Here is a 21,267-nt window from a genome sequence, read left to right as displayed (position 1 = left end):
CCTTAATATACAATTCTAACCCAAGTGGATTAGAGAATATCCACATTAAATTCAACTCTGTGTAGCCAGTTCTTATTTAAAAAGCATTGAAGTTGTTTTATTATCAGTCTACTCAGATAAAACCAGTTCTGCAGGCCTGCAGCAGTCATTTGGCGAGAGGCAGGGCACACCCTGCTCAGAATGCCAGTCCATCACACAGCTCAGGAAATCATTACAGGCCCCAAATAAACATGACATTTATTTATATTGATACAAATCTCAGGTCAGAATGGCAAACAAGACAAGGTGAATGAAAATAAAGTTGCAAGATTTATTGGGAACTGTGTATGCAGAGAGACTCGTTATTCTTTCAGCTGATTGTGTTTAACAGTGTCTTGGAGACAAACAGCTTCACATGTTTTACAGCTGATCCTGTCTGTACCGCTAAACAGGGTACAGAATCTGACTGAATGCATCCGTTTCTGGTACATCCATCTTACAAAGGAACATTTCCTGCTCTTAGTACAAGCTGCATTCCATCAGGCCGTTTCAAAACATCTTCAGTGTACAAATGTTACACACTGTGTGTGGACTTTCTGAAAAACTGAAAATGGACACAATTCTGAGGAGAGCAAAAAAGGTAAAGTTATATGTGGGGTAAAAACTATAAGTTCGATATTTATAATATGTTTAGGAGTTCATTAGTGGTTTGACTTTAAGCAAAATAATCAGAATTATAGTTGGCATAAAATAAGGATTAGTTAAGCTTTAAATCTGCAGCTGCACGTAATCTGTTCATCCTTCTCTCTGCTGGTCGGCTGGTGATTGGATCGTGATCACTGGCTGTGGAGGCAAGAAGAAAAAAAGAATGTTTGAGTCTTAGAATAATATTGTTAGCTTAATTTTGTTTTTATTTATGCAAGCTAACATACAATACATTTAAGAAGTTTTTATACATCTAGAAAATATCCACATTTAGCTTTGTTTAACTAGAAAATACATTGAATACTTAGAATATTACATTTTATGTTAGACAAAGCAGTACATAATTGTAATAAAAAAATGTTTTTTTATAAATAATAATCAGTGGGACGAATGAATTTGTCTTTTGTTAAATACAGTGGAATGTTTGCCAACTACATAGTTGGTTTTCCTGAACCTGGGATGTTTGAAGGTTTGCATTCTGTTTGATAAACCAAACCAGCTTTAACTCAGAACCCTCTGCCTGACGTGTGTGTTCAGCTATCTGGGGTAAACCAGCTGCAACAGGGCTATGGTGTTCCACATTTTTGCCTTCAGCTTAAAAATACATTTTTGATTGTATCCGTTAAATCACTTTATTTTCCAGCTGTAAATAAACGGGATTAGACATTGATATGTGTGAGTGGGCTTCCTATTTTCCTGTAACTATACTGAAATTAAAATGACCCTCAGTCAGAGACTCTTATCCAATTACATCACTTCTGAAGTGAATTGGTTGCATTGGATCTTAATTTAAGTGTATTGGGAATAAAGGGGGCTGAGTCAGCAATATATAGACTTAAAATAATTAAATGCCAAACACAATTTTTAGATTTTCATTTGTAGTAAAATTTTAAAACCATGCAGTCATTTTCCTTCAACAATGTTGGAGTGCATTGGAATACACTGTTGCTCTGACACAAAATAATCCATTTAAGTGTGTGGTAATTTCATATTTCATAATAAAATATGAAAGAAAAATTCAAAGATTATGAATATTTATGGAAGATGTTACAAATCTGCCAGGAAACGTGGATGTGCAGCATGAGTGTTGTTATAGAGGATAAACATTTCATTATATTTCCAGTATTCAAATGTTCAACAAAATCAGGACAAAAAGTGTTGAAAGACTCTAAATATGGCAATGAAAGTGGAGCAGACTGCTCCAGGTCATAAACCAGTAATGTTTGTTAATCATATACTTGTGTTTTGCTTGTTGAAAAAAATCAGTTGGTGACGCAGTTTGTTTGTTATTCTTTGATCAACAATTACCAAAGTCACTGGACCAGAAAATGACATGGAAAAATCCGATTGATGCTCCTACAAAAACCACTGATTGCTGAAAATGTGAACACTATAGCATTTTTTTAAATCTATTCTCTTAGTATTTACAAAAAAAAATTATGTAATCAAATATTAGTTTTCAGTTAGAATGTACAGAACAAATATCACAGGAGAAAAAAGCTCTAAAATGACTAATTATGCCCTGAGTTTTTCTAAGCTGACATTTTAATGGAGATTTGTTTTATTCCTAACTTTCCCCCTGAAAAACAAATATTAACACTGAATATAAACAATCTACTTTGGGAATCTTAATTATTGGCTTACTAAGTCAGTTGGTTTGTGAACTCACCATTTTGCTGGCTGCCCCACAACAGTTGACCACCTTGCAGCAGTAGGCAGCCAGAGTGACAGAGATGGCCAGCAGACAGGCCTGGATTAGAATCCCTCCAGCACAGAAATGAGAATGGATGCTCTGAAATGAGCAAGCATTGAAGTACAGCTGAACTCCAGAACTCAGACATCAACTCCTTTCATATGTTACACAATATCAGCTAGCATCCAACATTCATTCTTCACTTCCTGAAACTGGATGTTACTTCTCATCAGAACTTGAGGGTGTGGTTCTTAGGAAGAGTATTCAGTCTTTACCTCAATCTGCTGACAGATTGCGTGGTAATCATATGTACCGTTGACGATCTTTCTCTCAAAAGGATCAAGCCAGCAGCTGGCGGACGGGTCTCCCAGCATTGCTATGCTGAAGATCATGTTCAAGAAAGAGGCAAAACATGCCAAGATCTGCATCACCAAACAGGCCGTGAGCTGCCACAAAAGAAAGGTATATATAAATGTAGATTGCTTTGAACACATTTGCATATTAAACATTATAAAAGAATGAACCTCTGACAGTAAAGCTATCAGATTACAAGAGTCAGAGTTTCACTTCTGTTTCTCCTCAGCAGCTGGTTGCTGGAAGCTGCTATGTCAGTTAGTGAGTTTGTCACAGTACTCTGATTTGCCGCCGTTTTGCAGTTTTGTTCCGATCATCTATGGTTGCACAAGATTACCAGTGCTGTCAGATAAAGGAAGATGACTGCAGAGTCTTTTTAACATCTGCTCCATTAGTGACAAGAAACACATTTTCTGTGCTCAAAGCCAAACAACAACTTGCGTCTATAGTTTGGCTTCTTATTGTTCATTTGTTGATATTGTCATATGTAAATTTGAAATTTGTTCCATTCACTGAAAGACAGAAAAAAAAGATACAATAGAAATTTTCTTAGAGTATGGAAGTTTAAATACTTACAATTTGGTGGATTACATTTTAACTGTAAAACTCGTGTCAAACTTTTCAGATATCCTTTTACATTTTAGATCTTCCTCTTAGCCTCAGAAGCTTCCTCTTTTTTAGTCCATTTTTCTTCAGTTCCCCATCAGAAGAGGATAAGGTCTTTATTCCTGACAGCATTTTCAAAGTGTAATCTGGATTTTTATGCTGCTTTTTCTGAATGCAATGTGTGAAACATTTACGGAACACAAATCTAGTTTTGTGTTGCAACACAGAAAAAAAAAATCCATTTCTGCTATTTGAAAAATCTTTAGTTGACTTTCCTTCTTTGTTTCAAAAGAAAAAGATCTGAAGTGGGATGTAAGTTGTATAGAAAGTTTACAACATTTGCCATTAAATAAAGAAATGTGGAAGCAGCGGTGGAAGTGAAGCCATCTGAAACGTCAAGTTAAAATTTAACATTAAAAAATTTTTTGGAAAGTTTCTAAATTGTTTTGGTAAAATCAGGAACGGGAATTAATTTACTATTCCTCCAAAACATGGTCAACCATCGGATTCAGACCAGATGCTTATTTAATAACAGGTATTATGTAAACATGATGAAATTTCAGCTCTGCTTTAAGGAAGGAAATTGTTAAAAACTTTTAAAGGAGAAACTGAGGATTTTGATAAGTGTGATTGATGAAGTTATTAACATGAAAAGAAACAAGAAGAAGAAAATCAAGCTACGTTGTATTTCATCTGTCAGCAAGTGACTTACTGTTGGCAGATGCAGGTTCTGTGCTGCGATAGCTACACTCCCAGCTACAATTACCTGCAATGACAAATCATGATCATAGACAAATTTTAAATTTTTCTTGTTAAGCGGTAAACTGTTGCATGCTTGGGGTGATATAAGCATTATTGTTGGGAAAAGTGTTTGTTATTCTCTGTAGTGGGGCACTATCATCCACTGGTTGAGGAAATCAAACCATTCACTTTGATGTTTTTGCTCAATATACTGTCAAAATAATATTTTTTGTTAAATATACTTGTTTGTGGATTTTAGAGTTTCAAACTGAGAGCTTAGTTTTCTGGAGTTTGGGGAGAACTAAATAAAACAAACCCTCCAAGGTGCATCCCAGACCAAAGTATATAAGCATCTAACTTAATAGCGCTTATAGTCGCCACCAGGCATTTGCTAATTGTTGCTGCCGCTAGTCTGAAGGAGGGGTTTTGTGGAAATAGGTGGCGCTTTATGAGAGCATTTGTTTAGGCACCCCTAATGGTTACCATGGACTATTCAAGGATTCCACAAACATGCAGGGATGAACCAAAGCAACACCCCATCTGTGTTTTGATGAGGGAATAACATTAGGACATGATATAAAGGTCAGAAAAGTACATTTTCTATAATGCCCCCTTTAAACTCTGATCTGCTTCCATGTCCTTGTAATAAGCAGTTTTTTGGCAGCTATTATATCTGCATGTGTGAGGTTTCTCCAATGAAAATGTGGCTGCAGGTGCATCAGTAAAGAACAATAGAGGCTTCAAGTGAACCTCCAGTTTGATTCTACTGGGCACTTACCAGCAGGGAAAAGACGAGTAAAGGAATATCTGGTGCATAAGAACTCAGACCTTTAGCCCTAAACAAACTGAGACTGATGATCATATACACACTGAAGCAGATTTGCGTTATCTGTGAAACAAAGAAAAAGCAGTTCAATTATGGCTGCAAAGTAGTTGCAAAGCAAAAATTTAAACATACACAGACCCTCACACAGCATACCCCGAGAACTTTAGGCTCAGCTTCCAGATATTTCTCCTTCCTCTTGGCATTCCTCTGAAACGTGACTGCCACCAGCGGGCTCTGAGCTGGGCTGGCCCCTTGCTCCACAGCTACTGCCTCATCTGAAACCAACACTGCCACGTTAAGTCAACAGCCTTAATTGCAGTGTTTGATACTTTCACCGATGGTTTAACACCAAAATGCAACAAATATTGATCAAATCATTTACAAGACAAATAAGATGTCATAACATGAAGTTGTGATGTCACTGGAAAATAAGTGTCATTTTTATTCATCCAGGTTGAAAAATGTTTCATTGAGATAAAAATATATTTCTGGCACAAAGGCAGCAACACACACAGCACTCTATACTGTCAAAAGTTTGTGCTTGTCTACCCTCGCAACATTTGTTGCATTCTGTTTTTATTCCATACGTTTCCATGAGATGTTAACGTATTAATTTCTTCTGTAACAACTTCAGCTCTTCTGGAAAGACTTAGTTTGTAAAAAACAAAACATTCTTCTTCAACTGTATTTCTTTTTTTTTTATTGGCCTCAGTGGATTTATTTTCAGAGTGGTCAGACAGAAAAGTGGGTAATAAGACCGAACACATGCAGCACAGGTCACTCAAACCTGTGACCGCTGCATGGAGGACTAAGGACATGTGGGCTGTGCTTCACCTTTGTGCCGCCACAGAAGCCGGAAGTGTATTTCTAAGGTCCCAGTCTGATGTTGCATAAGAAAGCCCCATCTCCTAGATCAGGACTCTGCACAGGCCAGTCAGGTTCTCAAACATCAAACTCACTCATTCATATCCTGGCCTTGCTTTGTGTGCCAGTATAAGGAAGGGGTCACCTCCAACTGGGCCCAAAAATTTGGGATTATAATGGGTTTTTTTAAACTGTATTGGCATGCAGAAATATTTAGATCTCCTTCTAATACAAGCAAGTGGCTGATCCCAAATCCCAATAATAATAAAAAAAAGCCTAGCAGGATCATCCCTCCATCAAACTTTATCCTTCACACAATTTCAGTCAAGCAAAAGGTGATTTCATGATAACTGCCAAACTCTGGGCTTGTTGACTGGATTAGTAGACAGTAGGCATGATGCATCATTCCAAAGAACATGTCTCTACTGCTATGGATTCTGGTGATTATATAATTTAAATCAACATTTAATTTCCATTTAGAATCACTAAAGTGATTTTTTAATTTGAATTGAATAATTGCATTTGAGACTTTGCATTGCCTTGGTGATGCAAGGCAGAAATGCAGCAGCCTGGCCAAGGAATCTGTGCCTTTACATGGCCCGGCTGCTGTTGTTCCCAACTGCTTCCACTTCCACAACAAAAAACATTTCACTGAGGATTATTTAGCGGTTCACAATTGGCATCCTGTCACAGTTGCTGGAGTTCACTGAGCTCCTGAGAGCGACCTGAAGCAGGAGGGCCACAGCTGGTTTTTATCCGACTCTGGCCATGGAACGGATATTTCTACTAATGTAGCAATTTAGTGTAAAACTGATAATCTGTTACAAAACAAATGCAGATGATATAGACACAGGCTGGCAAAAGTATTCATACCCCTATTCCATATTTTGTCACATTACAACCACAAATATAAATCCATTTTATTGGGATTTTATGTGAAAGACCAAAACAAAGTGGTATACAACTAAGAGGTAGAAAGAAAATTATAACTTTTTTCTATTGGTAAACCAATGGAAAAAACCAAAACGACAACTTGACAGCCATGTACTTTTCTGGTCAGTCCCTTAATATTTCAACATAATACATAACTTTCCAGACTTAGTAATTGGATTACATTAATAGTAGCGGGTTGATAGTGACGGCCTGATTAGTCTATTCTCACACCGCGATGAGCCAACATGATCCGTTATCTGAAACAGGAAGCAGTTCATCACCACAGCGACAGCACACAAACTCTGGAAAACAGCGGAAACTAAGCGTCTCAGTTTCTCCTGTTTAAACTAAAAGTGCAAAAAAACAAAAAACAAAAAACGTTTCCCTCATTGCTATCTGTAACTAGGCAAGCGTGAATTCTCCTTTTTACCTGCCATGATCACGGAATTGGAATTCGCTCAGGTCGCCTTTCTCTTGTCTCCTGTTTAGATGGAAAAGCTGCTGGTGTTTTCCTGCGTTGATCTTCGCTTCCAGCCGAAGGTTTTGCAATCCTTGGCTGCGGCTGTCTCTGGGACCCGGAGTCCACGCCCCCCCGCCCCGCGGCGGGGGAAGAGAGGAGCCCACTCTCAGCTGGGAACGGAGACTTCTGCTTTCTGATGGTTAGACTCCACAGCCTGTTCAAGTTCCTAACTGACTTCCGGTCACACTGCTTACACGCCTCATTCTACGCAGAAGCTATTATAAAATGTTCCAGATTCCAACAGTGCCTATGAAAAGTATTCATCCCCCAAAAAATGTTCTACCCTTTTATTACTTTTACAGATCAATAATAATCATTAAAATTTGGCTTTTTTGACCAAAAAAACAAAAACACAACCCCCCCCCCCACACACACACACACATTAATGTCAAATTCAGAAAGAATTTGTGCTAAAAATAAGTGCAATTACATAAAAATATGTAACATACATTTTTGCATATGTATTCAAGTCAGTTATTTTACAGATGCACCTTCGACTCCAGTCCCAGCAGTGAGTCAATGTGGATGGCTCTCAGTCATCTGGACGCTGCACTTTTCCTCCATTCTTCTTGTTAAACTCTTGCAGCTCTGTCGGGTTGGGCTGGATCTGAACTTTGACCTTTCCCAAGCCTCATTCTACCTGGTTAGGTTATCCTGGTAACCACTCTGCTACTTCTTTCTTCTTCTACCTCTTGTTTCAACTCTTTATGTTTTCTCAAAGTTTTTTTCTCTCCATAGATGTTACATCTGGTCTGGCATTGTTCAGCTGAGGTTCCATTCTGAAGAAGGACATCGTCTGAGATAAAGAAGTCAACAGTCGTTCTCCCAGGTGGATAAAGCAGAGAACAAAATGTATTCTAGTAACGTACTTACTTCAATACTGCCAACAAATGTCTCAGAGGATGAGACTTTTTGATTATAATGTACAATAATTAGAACGTCTTATTTATGTTTCTAAAAAGGATATATTAAAATTAAAATGTAAAATGATGTGTTCATTCTGGTATTTTTAAATGACAAAATTAAAACAGGCAGAAAAACAAATAATAGAGATTTTTCACAAACCAAAATCTTCAGTCACTTTTGTATTTATATTTGAACAAAACATGTTTCTTCTTCTTCTTCTGGGTGGCCCTCAGCTTGATGCCGTGGCTGTGTGGAAGGTCAATATTAAGGCCAGATTGAGATTAGAATTTTGTTTCCACAGAGCCACCGGGAACTTAAAGGGTTTTTTAGAACTGTGGGGTTTCAATAATGTGTTTTGCACCATTTCTGATCAGGGAGAATTAAAATATAACAAGCTGTTATTGTAAATATTTATTGTTCTTTTTAGTGTCCTTGATGTGATTATGTAACATTTTTTTTTTTTAATTATTGTACAATAAATGTTTTGTTAAAAATCGAAAAAAAAATCTTCTTCTTCTTCTTCACTTAGTGAAGGAAGCAGAGGCATAATAGCCAAGACATTGAACTAAAGTATTTTGTTACTTTAAAAAAAATGTTTCTGTCAGTAAAAGAGAACAAAATGAAGCAGTAAAGCTAATTCTCCTGAATCTACTCATGCAACGTTTGTAGAATATATGTAATCCTGTAAGATTCACTGTCTCTAGAATTAAAATGGTATAGCGGACGAATTGAAAAGATTGTAATAGAAAAACAAGCTTTCTCAACAGTATGTGAATGTTCCATATGCACTCAGTTCTGGCTCAGGGTTCTGCTGCAATCTGTGGTTCTGCTGAGGTGTAATGGAAGTCCAGCTTGCTTCAATGGCGTCCTTCATCTCATCAGCACTGTTGGCTCTGCTCTCTCTCTCGTCTTCCTCTTGGTAACAGCCTATAGACCCCCATAAGGCAGCTGTCTTCTGTTCCTTCCAGTTTCCCTGGACAACCTTCTACTAACACACACGTTCAGTTCAATATATTGCACCAGTTTGAAACAGATGTCATCTCAAGACACTTTCCGAGACAGATAGATCAGGGCCCGAGGTGTCAGAGTGTGATTTTGGGGCTGGGATGGGAGACTTCTGTCCTCTGGAGGGTTTTTATGGATGGATTTGGCTTTGAAAATTTGATCCTATGGCTGCTTTTTACTTTTAATAAATCTTTTTATAGTCACAAATCCTTGCACCTGAGAGTTTTACTTTGATAAGTGTCCTTCAGTTTATAACACGTGTTTTCTGGTTCATGACTGAGTCCCTATTAAAGAGCTTTTCTTAGATTTTAACTCTCCTTCTAATTTTAAAGGGCCAAAATCCTTAGAAAAGCTTGTGTGGCATTAATTAACTTCTTGTATGATTGTAGAATATTTGAGGTTGGTCAACTGCAAGACCTTTCAGCACTAACTGAATAACCAAAGCACACAGGGTTAAATTTGACAGTAAGGGAGGGCCTTAGGTCAAACAGGGCCATAGTAGCTGACTTGACAATTTTGTATACTTGGTTATTTTTTCTCGAAAACTAATTAGGTGTCTTTACATTTTTCATGATTTGCATAAACGTATATGTATCTTTAAAGGGGGTTAAAATATGAACCAAAACCAAACTGTTTAGTTTTAGACTTCATTGGACATCTGCTTCATCAGGAACTGAAAGTATTTTTCACAACAGTCAGAGAAACTTCTCCTTTTCAACCTCACCTCTCTCTGAAAGGACAGCTTAGTCAGCCATGCTCTGCAGAATCAGCAGGCAATAATTTCTTTGATTATTTTAACATAAAAAAATAACTTAGGAATACAATTATGGTATAATCCTTAGGTGTTAAAATTCTGGTTTTCATTTATGTTTCTGTTTTTGATCACTTCTTGTTAATTTGCTTAGATTTGCCATTTTAGTTTATCCATCCATTTTCTGTCCGTCCTTGTCCCTAATGGGGTCGGGAGGGTTGCTGGTGCCGATCTCCAGCTACGTTCTGGGAGAGAGGCGGGGTCACCCTGGACAGGTCGCCAGTCTGTCGCAGGGCAACACAGAAGCAGACAGAACAAACAACCATTCACACACACGCTCACACACACACACGCCCACACACACATACACACACACCTAGGGAGAATTTAGAGAGACCAATTAACCTGACAGTCATGTTTTTGGACTGTGGGAGGAAGCCGGAGAACCCGGAGAGAACCCACCATGCACAGGGAGAACGTGTAAACTCCATGCAGAAAGAATCTGGGCAGGGAATCGAACCCAGGACCTTCTTGCTGCAATGCAACAGTGCTACCAATTGTGCACTGTGCCCTCTAGTTCATCCCGTGTTAGTTAATTTATTCTTATTTTCCCTTATATTCACGTCTCTTTCTGTTTATGGTTTATGTCAGTTTCAGGCCTTTCTCCCTTCATTTATTTCTGCTTTGTTTATTTTGTCCTTTCCCTCAGCCTGACACTTGCTTTCCTGCTCAGCTGTGTCCTATCTCCTGATTTCCCCCATCAGTTTTCACACTCCTGTTTTCTCTTCTCATCTACTTTGGTTTTGTTGTCACTTCCACCTCTCCCTCAGTATTTAAGCTCCTCAGTTTGTCCCATTCCTCCCAGGGTCCTTCAATATTTGTTTTTATTTTTCAAAGGAAGCCAGCAACTGATAATACAGTTCATATGCAGCAAATACACAATCAATCCAAACATGTCACTGTTTTACTGGCATTGTACTGTAAATCCAGTGGGGATCTGTACGCATAACTGCATCACAGTGCATCAACTTCAGGATCTGGAGGGCATTAACAGTGCAATATCATGTTTACAAGAAGAACATACATTTTCCCAAACCACAGCATGCAAGATTTCTATTTCATGCAACAATTCAAATATTCTCAGTGAAGTGGATGCAACATGGCTTAAAATAAAACACATTTTAGAAGAGCCACCAAGGGACTTTCTGAGTTCAACACATGACACTTTCTTGAATCCCACAAGAAAAATTCAGAAAGCATTTGATTCAAAATTAAACTTGCTTTTTATTCAGATTATTTTTTTTATTTGTTTGATTATTCCCTTTTTAAATGAATGAGAATTGGAATGGTCCCTTGGAAGAAATTCCCTTCAGAGTTTGTTGGTAAATTTTTACAATTGCACTTAGAATCTTCTTCATTTGATCCAACAACAGTAGAAACCCAATGACATCACCTGACGGAGGTAATATTCCTAACATGCTGCCTCACGTCAGCATATTAGGAATAAATTTTCTGCTGTGTAATATTTTCTGTTGTGATCAATAATTTGGAGCAAAACACTATGTGTCTATATAAAAAACTTTCATCAGAGCAAAATGTAACTGTTTCTAAAGCCAAAAACAAATTGAACAAAAAACTAGATCAAATATGCATTAAATGGCATTCTGGGGTAAACACACAACCAAATAAAAATCATGTACAAATTAAGCACTTACTCTAGGTATAAAAAAATGGATGTGAAGATTATAAAATGACATGTCTGACTGCATGAAAGTGTTTGTTTGATTGGATTCAGACTGGCTCAGGCTTCAACAGTCCAACACTTCCTGCCCTGCTTTGACCCGGGAGTGGAGGGTCAGCAGCACAAGATGTTAACAGGAAAGAATTTCTTAGATTATCAAGGCAAATTTCCAGCACATTCATTCTTGACTGACAAAGAAAAGATGTTGGAAACTGTGAGAATGTTCTGCAGCAAGCACTGGAACTAGAACGGTGAGTTAGAAAGCTTGGAATTACAGCTTTTCATGTGAACATCTTAATTTCTTACTACTTGTAAAATTGTGAGTGCAGTCTCATTCACTAACTTCAAGTCATCCTATAAACTCTTTTTTTTTTTACATTACAAGCTAAAATTTTAAAAGAAAGATAAGTTTATACAGCAGGATATGCTCTTTAAGATTAGTCAACATTTAAATAAAAGGACAGTATAACATACTCCATGGAAGACAAATGAACAGCAATCGGTGCAATTGATGTCAAAATAATCCCTTTCAGTTTTTCCCTTTATGTTAGTTATTATTTCACAAGTGTAAATCAACCCACTTATGTTCTGTAAGCCCGATGATTACAAACAAGAAGTTACCTTTAAAAAAAAAATCAATAGATATAAGGAGACAGATAATCAGGAATATGCTCATTAAACCTGATTGTAAATTTTGGCTTAAAGTATAACAAGTTCCAATGAACATTAAAGGTATAATGCTACGGACAGCGAAAAAAGAGTGTCAATGTTACATTCAAGAATTTAATGAATCCCTTATTGATCTGTTTTTTAGCAAAACAAGAATAATAATAATAATTGGAGTCTTTTACTTTGACTTCTCTGTCAGTTTTTATGACAGTGTCAGTTTAAAGAGAATTTAGTGTCCCATAAAGTTACACATTTTCAATTTGATGAAATTTGGGCTCAAACTTGTGTAACTTTGTGTGGTTGTATGTAAAAACATATTAAAGTTATCTATAAGGATCCATTAAAGAGTCTATAATTAACTGCATGTTATTTTTGAACTGTGTGTTTAAGGTTGTATTGTATATCTCTGGTTCAAATGTTATCAATAGTAATACATCAGAAAAACAGCAACAAATAGGCCTAGATGGCTCAGTGGAAGTCCCTCTTTACCCACAATCCCTCATTCAGAAGGTCACTTGTTTTAGACCTATGGCCGGTCCGTCCTCAGAGCGACTGGTAGCCAGCTGCCCTCTTTCTGCGGCCCAGCAGGTACACTATCAGCACAATGATAATGAGCACCAGCAGAGTCACTCCCACTGCGATGGCAACGGTGTAGTCAGGCTGGTCCGCTGGGCAGAAGTCAGCTGAGTGACACACCAAAAGGACAAAAACTCAGTGATTTCATATAAGTGTTTTAACACTGACATCAAAAACCCCACTTGACATCTGATTGTCCCATTTAAACTATGGTTCAATATGTGGGTGAATATTAACATGTAAGATCCTTCTAAACTTAACATGCAGTCAGAAGATTTTGTGGCAACCCAGTTGCTAATAAAAACAAGCTCTGTGGAGAGGCTAAGAGCAGTCACTATCTTACCAAGTTCAGCCAACACTCAACCAACCTGTTCACCTCTTCACCTGTGGTGGCATTAAGCCAAGAACCACTGAAGGAAGCGACACAAAAACCTCTGAAGATCCTGAACGCAACTTCCTTCTTCAGAATCTTTAGTTTGTAGGATTTCTCTTTTCTCTTTAACGAAAGACTACAAGCTACTTGCTAGCACTAGGCTTGCGCGTCTGTTTGGTTGCTTTTACCCAGAATGCTCTTTGCTATAGTTTGCTTCCTGTGTTTGGAGCAGTTTCTGGTCCAGTTGGCGTTTAACTATTAATTTGATATTTCTATGTGGACCAGAGTTTACATTTCTGGTCCACATCAGAGTTTGATCACGCTTTTCCACTAACCCAAATAAACCGGACTTTCTAGGCTAACTATCTGGATTCTAATCAAAGCTAACTAAACAGGTCCGGTGGAAATGCACCATGAAGCATCTAAACTCAAAATGTTGATTCATGCTAATCATGTTTTCTACTGCTCTGACAGTTGCAGTAGATGTATACTGACATAAAGGTGTGTGGATATTGGTCGATTGTTGACAACAACCTCCTGTAAAAAACTAAAAAGACCTGAGTAACCATGGAAGGAAATGTATTGGAGAGAAAAATCCCTATAATTTGTTCATATAGGCTGCTGTGGCATTTGAAGGCTGAAGCTGATTTGGCAGAAAGCAGTTTTGGTTTCGATCAGCTGCCATGTGAGTTCATCCAAAATAAAGAAAATCACAAAGTTACTTTCCGCAGGTAAGACACTGACTGCTCAAAATGTTCAACAAAATCCCTTTTAAAAAAGAAGAATTCTTTGCACTCTTTCAGTTCCCGCTGGCACACACTGTGTTACGTTCAACTTATGTAAACAACAAGTAGAAGGCTTAAAGACTGGTTGACTTGTTAAACCTGCTTTTCCTGAGCAGCAGCATTTTAACCAAAGTGTTGCAGATCACAAGACTGTCAGAGAAGAAGCAAAGCCCAATCGGTTCTGGCCTGGCTACACTTTAACATACTTTGAAATATTATTTAACATGATGAAGGGTTTCCAGACATCAGCGGGTAAATTATTGTTTACAATTGGTATTATTTCTTCAAATGGAAGGAAATAAATCACATAAATCTCATTGCTTGGGTTTTGAAAAGGTGTCCTTTTGTGTGACACTTACGACGGCCAAACTCATTTTTAGTGACATTGAAGGCTTGCAGTCTGTTGTTAGAGATTTCTAGGCTCAGCCCATTTCCCATGAAGACAGATTCATCCTTGCAGGAGTAGGAGTGTCCGATCTTTGCAGCAAACAGATCCAACGAGTCGTTCTTGGCACTATATTCCGGAGTTCCTGAAACATCTAGACAAGGAAATTTCCAGGTGCTGATCAGAGATAACATAATGATGAGATGACATTTAAAGCAAACTTGTTGGACTACACTGAACTGAAAAAAGGTTGAGAATTACTGGCATCACATGCTTCTCAGACACCTAATAGAGAAAGTCTAAATTAAGCCACAAAGACAAACAAACCAGGAAGAAAGCTGAATATTTTTTTTTTATCTTGTTGAGAAGGCAGTGAACAAATACAAAAAAATCAAAGTCTAATCAGCATGATGGAGTGTCTTCAACTCACCTGACTTTGTAAGGGGGTAGGATAGACTGAAAGACACAGCATTAAGATAGGCGGTGTTATTAGCAACACTCTGAGGAAACAAAAGAGAATAACACAGCTGGTTATTCATTTGCACTTATAGCAAAAGATTTAACAGAAATTTTGTTTGTGTGTGCAGGAACGCCACAAATCCAAATGCTACTCATGTGCATCACTGTTTACTGACTCTGGGCCTGGCAATAAATCTTAGATCAGAAAATGGAGCAAAGAACTGATTCTGGATGTTGCTGGATCTGAATCCCAGCATATTTCAACAATGGTCAAACTCTGAAGGTGAGAATCAGACAGAATATAAAGAATTCCCAAAAGCAAATAATCACTCAACGAGGAATACTATCCATTTCTACCTGACCATTTTCAGAGGAAGGATTTATACTCTTTGTCTGTTAAGATTTAATGTGCCCTCTCGTATACTGGGACAGAAAATAAGTCTTCTAAACCTAAAATATAAATTGTTAATAATCATTACCTACTTTTTAAAACAACAACTTGATCAACAAAACAGAATACTTTGTTTTTAAAGAGCTTCTCAGTGATGACAGCAGACAGAAGGATGGTGCTCCTTCCAGGTCCTGAACCAGGAATTCTTTCTTGCTTTTTTTTTTGTGTGTACATGAAATTCAGAGGCTGACTGGAGATGCTAATTAAAGATAAACAAATGTTTTTGAAATTAAACTAACATCCAGGATTGCAACTTTACATAATTTTTCAAAAATGTATACAGAATTTTATATTTGTTCTCTCTCTCTCTCTCATACAGAGATAAAAAGTAAAAATATTAGAAGCTGGGATTTTAAGCTCTTGTGTTTTACCCAGCGCCCCAGGATAAAGATCGGTCCTGGTGAAGCTGTTCAGCTTCTGGAACAGAAGAGAACTCAATCTTCCCTCTCCACAGCTCAGCTCTGCGGAGTGACCTGCCTGTTGTCCGGGTAACCGTGGTTCACATTTTACTCACAGAATGAGGTGTTGTGAAAGGTTTGTCATCGCAACATTCTGTCTGTGTGTTTAGACTGGAGGTCAAAGAGCATTACAACCAGAGCAGCCATTTTTGCCTTGTTACAGCAAAGTAAAATTTGAGTAGGCCTACAAAGGCAACAAAATCCTTCAAAACTAACAGCTTATTTTTAACATTTTAACTATAGAACATTTGCTTAGATATCTAAATAAAAGAATGATAGTTATATTTTTACTGTAAGGTTTTAAAATCAGGAAAATCACAAAGATTTTACATAGATAAATAAATCTTTTTTCTTTTAAATTGATTGTTCACATTTAATTTAATGGGGTCTGGAGGGTTACTGGTGTCTATCTCCAGCTACGTTCCGGGTGAGAGGCGGGGTCACCCTGGACAGGGAGCCAGTCTGTCACAGGGCAACACAGAGACATACAGGACAAACAACCATTTACACACACATTGATACTGTTATTAATTCAGAATAATAAAATGAATATCCATTACCAAATAAATATAAACAGTCTTGAGGTCATTTTACCTCCTGAAGCCACACCTTTACTGACATTGCTTAGTAGGAGACTGAAATTAGCAGTATAGCTGTATGAAAGGGTTGTTTCGCTGCCTTAAATGATTCTTACTGAAATATTGATTAGCTCTAGTTCATAATATCTTAATCAAAGGCAGAATATTCCAAACCATGTTCATTCTGTCAAACCCTTATTCTATTCTGTTCATTTGAAACCTTTATATGTATAAATTTGCTTCATGCTTTAGGGATTATTAGACAACAATGTGAACAGGTAGGAAATGATGACCAATCCGTCTCCAGGAGTTATCTTAAAACAATTCTGTTATCCTAAAAAATAAAGGAAAAAATTTATCTAATCTGTGTTGACAGATTAGGTAGCCACAGCTGTGGCTACTATCCTAGGTTGCCACTATCAGTGTGTGAATGTGTGTGTGAATGACTCAATGTATTATGAAGAACTCTGGGGGTCCTCTGGACTTGACAAAGCGCTATACAAGTACAGGCCATTTACCATTACAAATCTCTCTCATATTAATCCTCAGTATGCCATAAACAGTATTCTCATCAAATAATATTTTTACCTGTGGTACATTGAGCTTCAAGAACCCATTTAACACCATATCAGCTCAACTAAAGTCATAAAATGCACCTGTAGCCCTTTTAACAATGTTAGCTCATGGCAAGGTCAACTGCTCCAGAGATAGTTCCTGTTTACAGAATTCAAGTTGAGTTCCTCATCAGCTGACCTGTTACCTCTGGAATCTTTTCTTTTGTGAGTTCGCAATTTCATTTGCTTGACTAAATTCTACTTTACTGAATTGATATTTATTTGACTCCAGTTTGTTTCAACCAAACTCCAGCACTAAAGCAGTCAGAAACTTGTTTTTCTTCTCAAGCACAGTGGCTCCGCCCAGTAGTATCATCCCTTGTGTTGTTTCTTGTTTGTTTGGAACCCAACCAAGCTTCTCACAACAGAGAATGGAGGAATGAAGAAAACCTTACATTTAGGTCATAATCCTTTATCCGGGAAACACACATAGCACAAAAAATTTAGCCTTTTTTCATCGTGGTGGAACGAAATCTGTGTAACCTTTTTAAAGCAATTCATTTCCCAATGACACATGAGCAAAGGCCTACCAACTTTTGTTCAGACTGGATCATTTAAACCACTGAGTGAATCCCAGAGATTCATTTTTCTCTAAATTGAGTTTCTATGAAACAATCTGTTAAAAAGTTTGTTTGTCATCATCAATTATTTACATAGGTGAACTTTTGTAGCCAAGCTACAATAAACACCTAGATAGTGGTGAAGATTGGTTCTCTCAGAAACACTGACTGGTCCACTAACTTTCTGAGAACCAATTTCAAACATTTTACCGGTGATGGTAAAAAAATAAAAAAAATAATAAAAAGTACACTCACTACTCCTACAGTCTCAATATCTAGAGTTCAAAAACATTTCCACTTTAACCTAACAGTCCTAATATGATCCTAAAGCTGAAAGTGGAGTCTAAAGCGCAAAAGACAAAGGGTGTCTTAACAGAGTCTAATGACTTAATGAGACATAAAAAGGAAAGAGTGAATATTAAGTACCTTAATGAAGAGGAAGGTGATGAAGCCCTGTTTAAAGGAAAGGGTCAAGTTGGCTTTGTTTTCCTTGCATTCACCAGCAGCAGTAGTTTGGTTTGGGTTGATAATGAAGGTTCCATTGACCTGAGAAAGATAAAAATTATGAGAAAAAAATTCCTTTTTTGATTTTGAAGACTTGAATTAGTTGAGAAGACTTTAAGCAATCTTTGTTAGTAATGGTTGATGAAACAAACCTTCTGTGTTGAAAGTTTGATCTCAAGCGCCATCTGAGCCATTAGGCAAACCACTCCTTTGTCTGTCGTCAAATTGTAGTTTCCTACAGTCAGATTGGTAGCTGGAGTAGGTTGAGGTGGTGCTGTGGTAGTGGTTTTCGTAGTCGTGGTGTTAGGGGTTGTGTGTGTCGTAGTCGTGGTGTTAGGGGTTGTGTGTGTCGTAGTCGTGGTGTTAGGGGTTGTGTGTGTCGTAGTCGTGGTGTTAGGGGTTGTGGGTTTTGTAGTCGTGGGTTTAGGGGTTGTGGGTTTTGTAGTCGTGGGTTTAGGGGTTGTGGGTTTTGTAGTCGTGGGTTTAGGGGTTGTGGGCTTCGTAGTCGTGGGTTTAGGGGTTGTGGGTTTTGTAGTCGTGGGTTTAGGGGTTGTGGGTTTCGTAGTCGTGGGTTTAGGGGTTGTGGGTTTCGTAGTCGTGGGTTTAGGGGTTGTGGGTTTCGTAGTCGTGGGTTTAGGGGTTGTGGGCTTCGTAGTCGTGGGTTTAGGGGTTGTGGGGGGGGGTGTTTCATCAAATGCCTTTGCGGAACTCATAGTAGAAGGTAGTTTGGATCCATTTGTGTCTTTGGCCAAAGACAGTGCTTTCAGAAAAAAGACATAAGAAAATTAATCTCACTCTAAAGCTTAACTTGCTGAAGCATAAATTGTGAAGTGACAAACATTTAGGTAACGTAGAAATTATTTTGACCATAAATTGCCTATGAAAACATCATGTTTATTACAGATTTCTGATTACATGAGCCAATTATTATTATTTATACACAGCCTGTATACAAGGTTTTATATAAATGTTTGTATATAAACGTTATATGTATATAAAACCTTATATACAGGCTTTCTTTTACATTCTCACAGAGTATCTGCTTGATGTCTGATGTTAACAGCAGACAGTGAAGGGACACCACATTTCTTTTAGAATGTAGGATTAAAAAATTGCGATCTAACAAGATGAAAAGAATAATTAATTTGCTTTGGTTTTGTTTATATCAGCAACAGAATTTCCTGTATTTCTTCAGGATAATGGATGCATTAACTATGTGACAAGCAAATTTATGACAATGTTTTTTAAAGCACAAGATCAGTCTATCTATGGTAGCTGAAGTGCTCAAGTTTATGTTGCCTCTTTCTGTGAGGCAGACAAATATTCTAAGCATAGCAGAAAAGTAAATAGAAACTAGCTCTGGAAAATGTTTCTTTAATAAGATGAAAAATATCAGTTCCTTTCTAGAAGATGACTTCGCTTATGTTTCATAAGCCTGAGCTACGTGGATTATTTGACAATTAACATGGAATTGTCCACTGTAAGCTGCTCTTTATTTCACTCCGACAACATCAGCAAAACGAAAACATTTATGCAGAAACAAACATCTCTCATCTCCCAGCAGTCATGTGACTCAGAGTTGTGACTCTAAACAAAAGACTGCAGAGTTCAGAGTTTTAAACAATCCAGGAAGTCATACTGCGGTCTGCTATCATCCCAGACAAAAGTTCTTACAGCAAACACATCAAACTCTGCCATACAGCGATGAAACTCCAGCACCAGCTCACTACTCTATAGAATCACACAGTATTTCAGGTATTAAATAAAGTAGCAGAATATTCTGGTTTACTTGTATACCACTCCACCAACTTTCTACTAACTCTTCAAATTTGTTTTTGATATTTTTACTCTTTTCTGGCCAAATGGATTCAGATATTTCTCCTTACCTGTGAGAGCACAACAGGCAACAAGGATCAACACAGCAACTCTCTGCATGGTGACAGGTCTTGACTGACTTGTTCACTGTTCTTCACACCAGTCTGATATGCAAGAAGTGTGACGCACCTCTTTCCATAAATACATGCCTGAGCCTGAGCAATGCAACAGCAGAGGAAGCACAAACAGCATGCTTCAAAATAAAAGCAACACCTGTTAATGTGAGCTGTGTAATAGCTTTGTTGCCTGTTGCAATAAAACTTCCAGGGGGACTTAAGATATTCATTGGTTACCTTTTACTAGATTTTGATTTATTACTTTTGTCAGTTTCAAGTTACGTCAGTGACCTTTGTGGGCTTTTCAGTCACACACTCTCTCTCTCTCTCTTCCAAATATTGATCTTAACTTTACTTGCTCTTAACGTTTTGCTGTAAGTTACAGTGTGCTGTTTTTCACTGTACCTTAAATAAGGTGCAAATGATGGAAACTCAAATCAAATTCCTTGTTTGTATTCGCAATGCAGTTGATTCTCATTCTGATTTACAAAAGGGAACCAACAATTTAGTCCACGTGTAAAATCTCACCAATTTATACTTATTTTAAAAGAATACACTTACCTTAGATCTATAGAGCTAATTATAGTCAAATTTAATTAATGAACTCATACGAAGCATTCTGAGCCACTCCACCTATCCTGTCTTTCAACAAATCCAGCAATTTAACAGTGGATTAGAATATATAACTTAGAAATACTGATATGCACTAAACAGTGCATATCAGTATTTCAAATGTAGAATGCTATCTTTAGCTCCTTAGAGTTAGAAAAAGATCGATTCTATTCTAGTTACAATGCAGTCCAGTGAATCCAAGTAAATTCTGAAAGGTCCTTTATTAAAGAAACTGAATCTTGACTTTGGTCGCCCTCCCTCATTCTGAGCAGGTTTGGGGCAACAAAACATGACATGAAGTTCCTGACTGTAAATAATAGAGATTGAGGAAAGTGAGGATGCAGAGTCACCTGGTGAAGCCATGAGCCTGACACTCTCCATGTTTCCTCTTTCAATCCACTTGATGGCAAATAAAACAGACTGGATCCTCTTGATCAGGTTCGGCTGTTTTACTTCACACTAGAAAAGATACAGGTGTAAATTAAAAACAATAAGGAGTAAGAGAATCATATGAATCAGCTAAAAACTGCGTAGCTCCACTCCAACTGCCCGACTCATTCCAGTATCACCAAACTTCAATGTCCATCTAATGAACAATGATATATGCTAATTTACTAGAACGTGTTAGAATAGCTTCTAATATTGCAAATCCTTATGCATGAGAGTTTTTTAACCTGTTGAAATATTA

At 37.6% G+C, this 21,267-nt stretch overlaps 2 protein-coding genes across 3 annotated transcripts; both read right to left on the bottom strand.

The window, feature by feature from the left end:
* Positions 1–296: 296 nt before the first annotated feature.
* On the bottom strand, positions 297–7,411 carry LOC122820418. Its single transcript, XM_044097817.1, has 7 exons — positions 7,132–7,411; positions 5,058–5,179; positions 4,857–4,967; positions 4,050–4,103; positions 2,653–2,823; positions 2,354–2,476; positions 297–822 (listed from the first exon to the last, which is right to left on the bottom strand). Exons 1-7 carry the CDS (start codon positions 7,136–7,138, stop codon positions 775–777), a joined length of 636 nt encoding a protein of 211 aa, XP_043953752.1. The 5' UTR covers positions 7,139–7,411; the 3' UTR covers positions 297–774.
* A 3,339-nt stretch (positions 7,412–10,750) lies between these two features.
* LOC122820417 (macrosialin-like) lies at positions 10,751–20,066 on the bottom strand. Of its 2 annotated transcripts, none has more exons than XM_044097815.1 (6): positions 19,923–20,066; positions 18,189–18,796; positions 17,959–18,078; positions 14,843–14,912; positions 14,387–14,566; positions 10,751–12,976 (listed from the first exon to the last, which is right to left on the bottom strand). In XM_044097815.1, exons 1-6 carry the CDS (start codon positions 19,969–19,971, stop codon positions 12,837–12,839), a joined length of 1,167 nt encoding a protein of 388 aa, XP_043953750.1. In that variant the 5' UTR covers positions 19,972–20,066; the 3' UTR covers positions 10,751–12,836. The 2 variants fall into 2 exon arrangements, with proteins under 2 accessions (XP_043953750.1, XP_043953751.1); XM_044097816.1 differs by having other exon boundaries at positions 14,387–14,557.
* Between the last annotated feature and the right edge of the window lie 1,201 nt (positions 20,067–21,267).

Source organism: Gambusia affinis, linkage group LG18 (genome assembly GCF_019740435.1).
Source record: "Gambusia affinis linkage group LG18, SWU_Gaff_1.0, whole genome shotgun sequence".
NCBI lineage: Eukaryota > Metazoa > Chordata > Actinopteri > Cyprinodontiformes > Poeciliidae > Gambusia > Gambusia affinis.
This window is presented reverse-complemented; position numbering and strand designations above follow the sequence as displayed.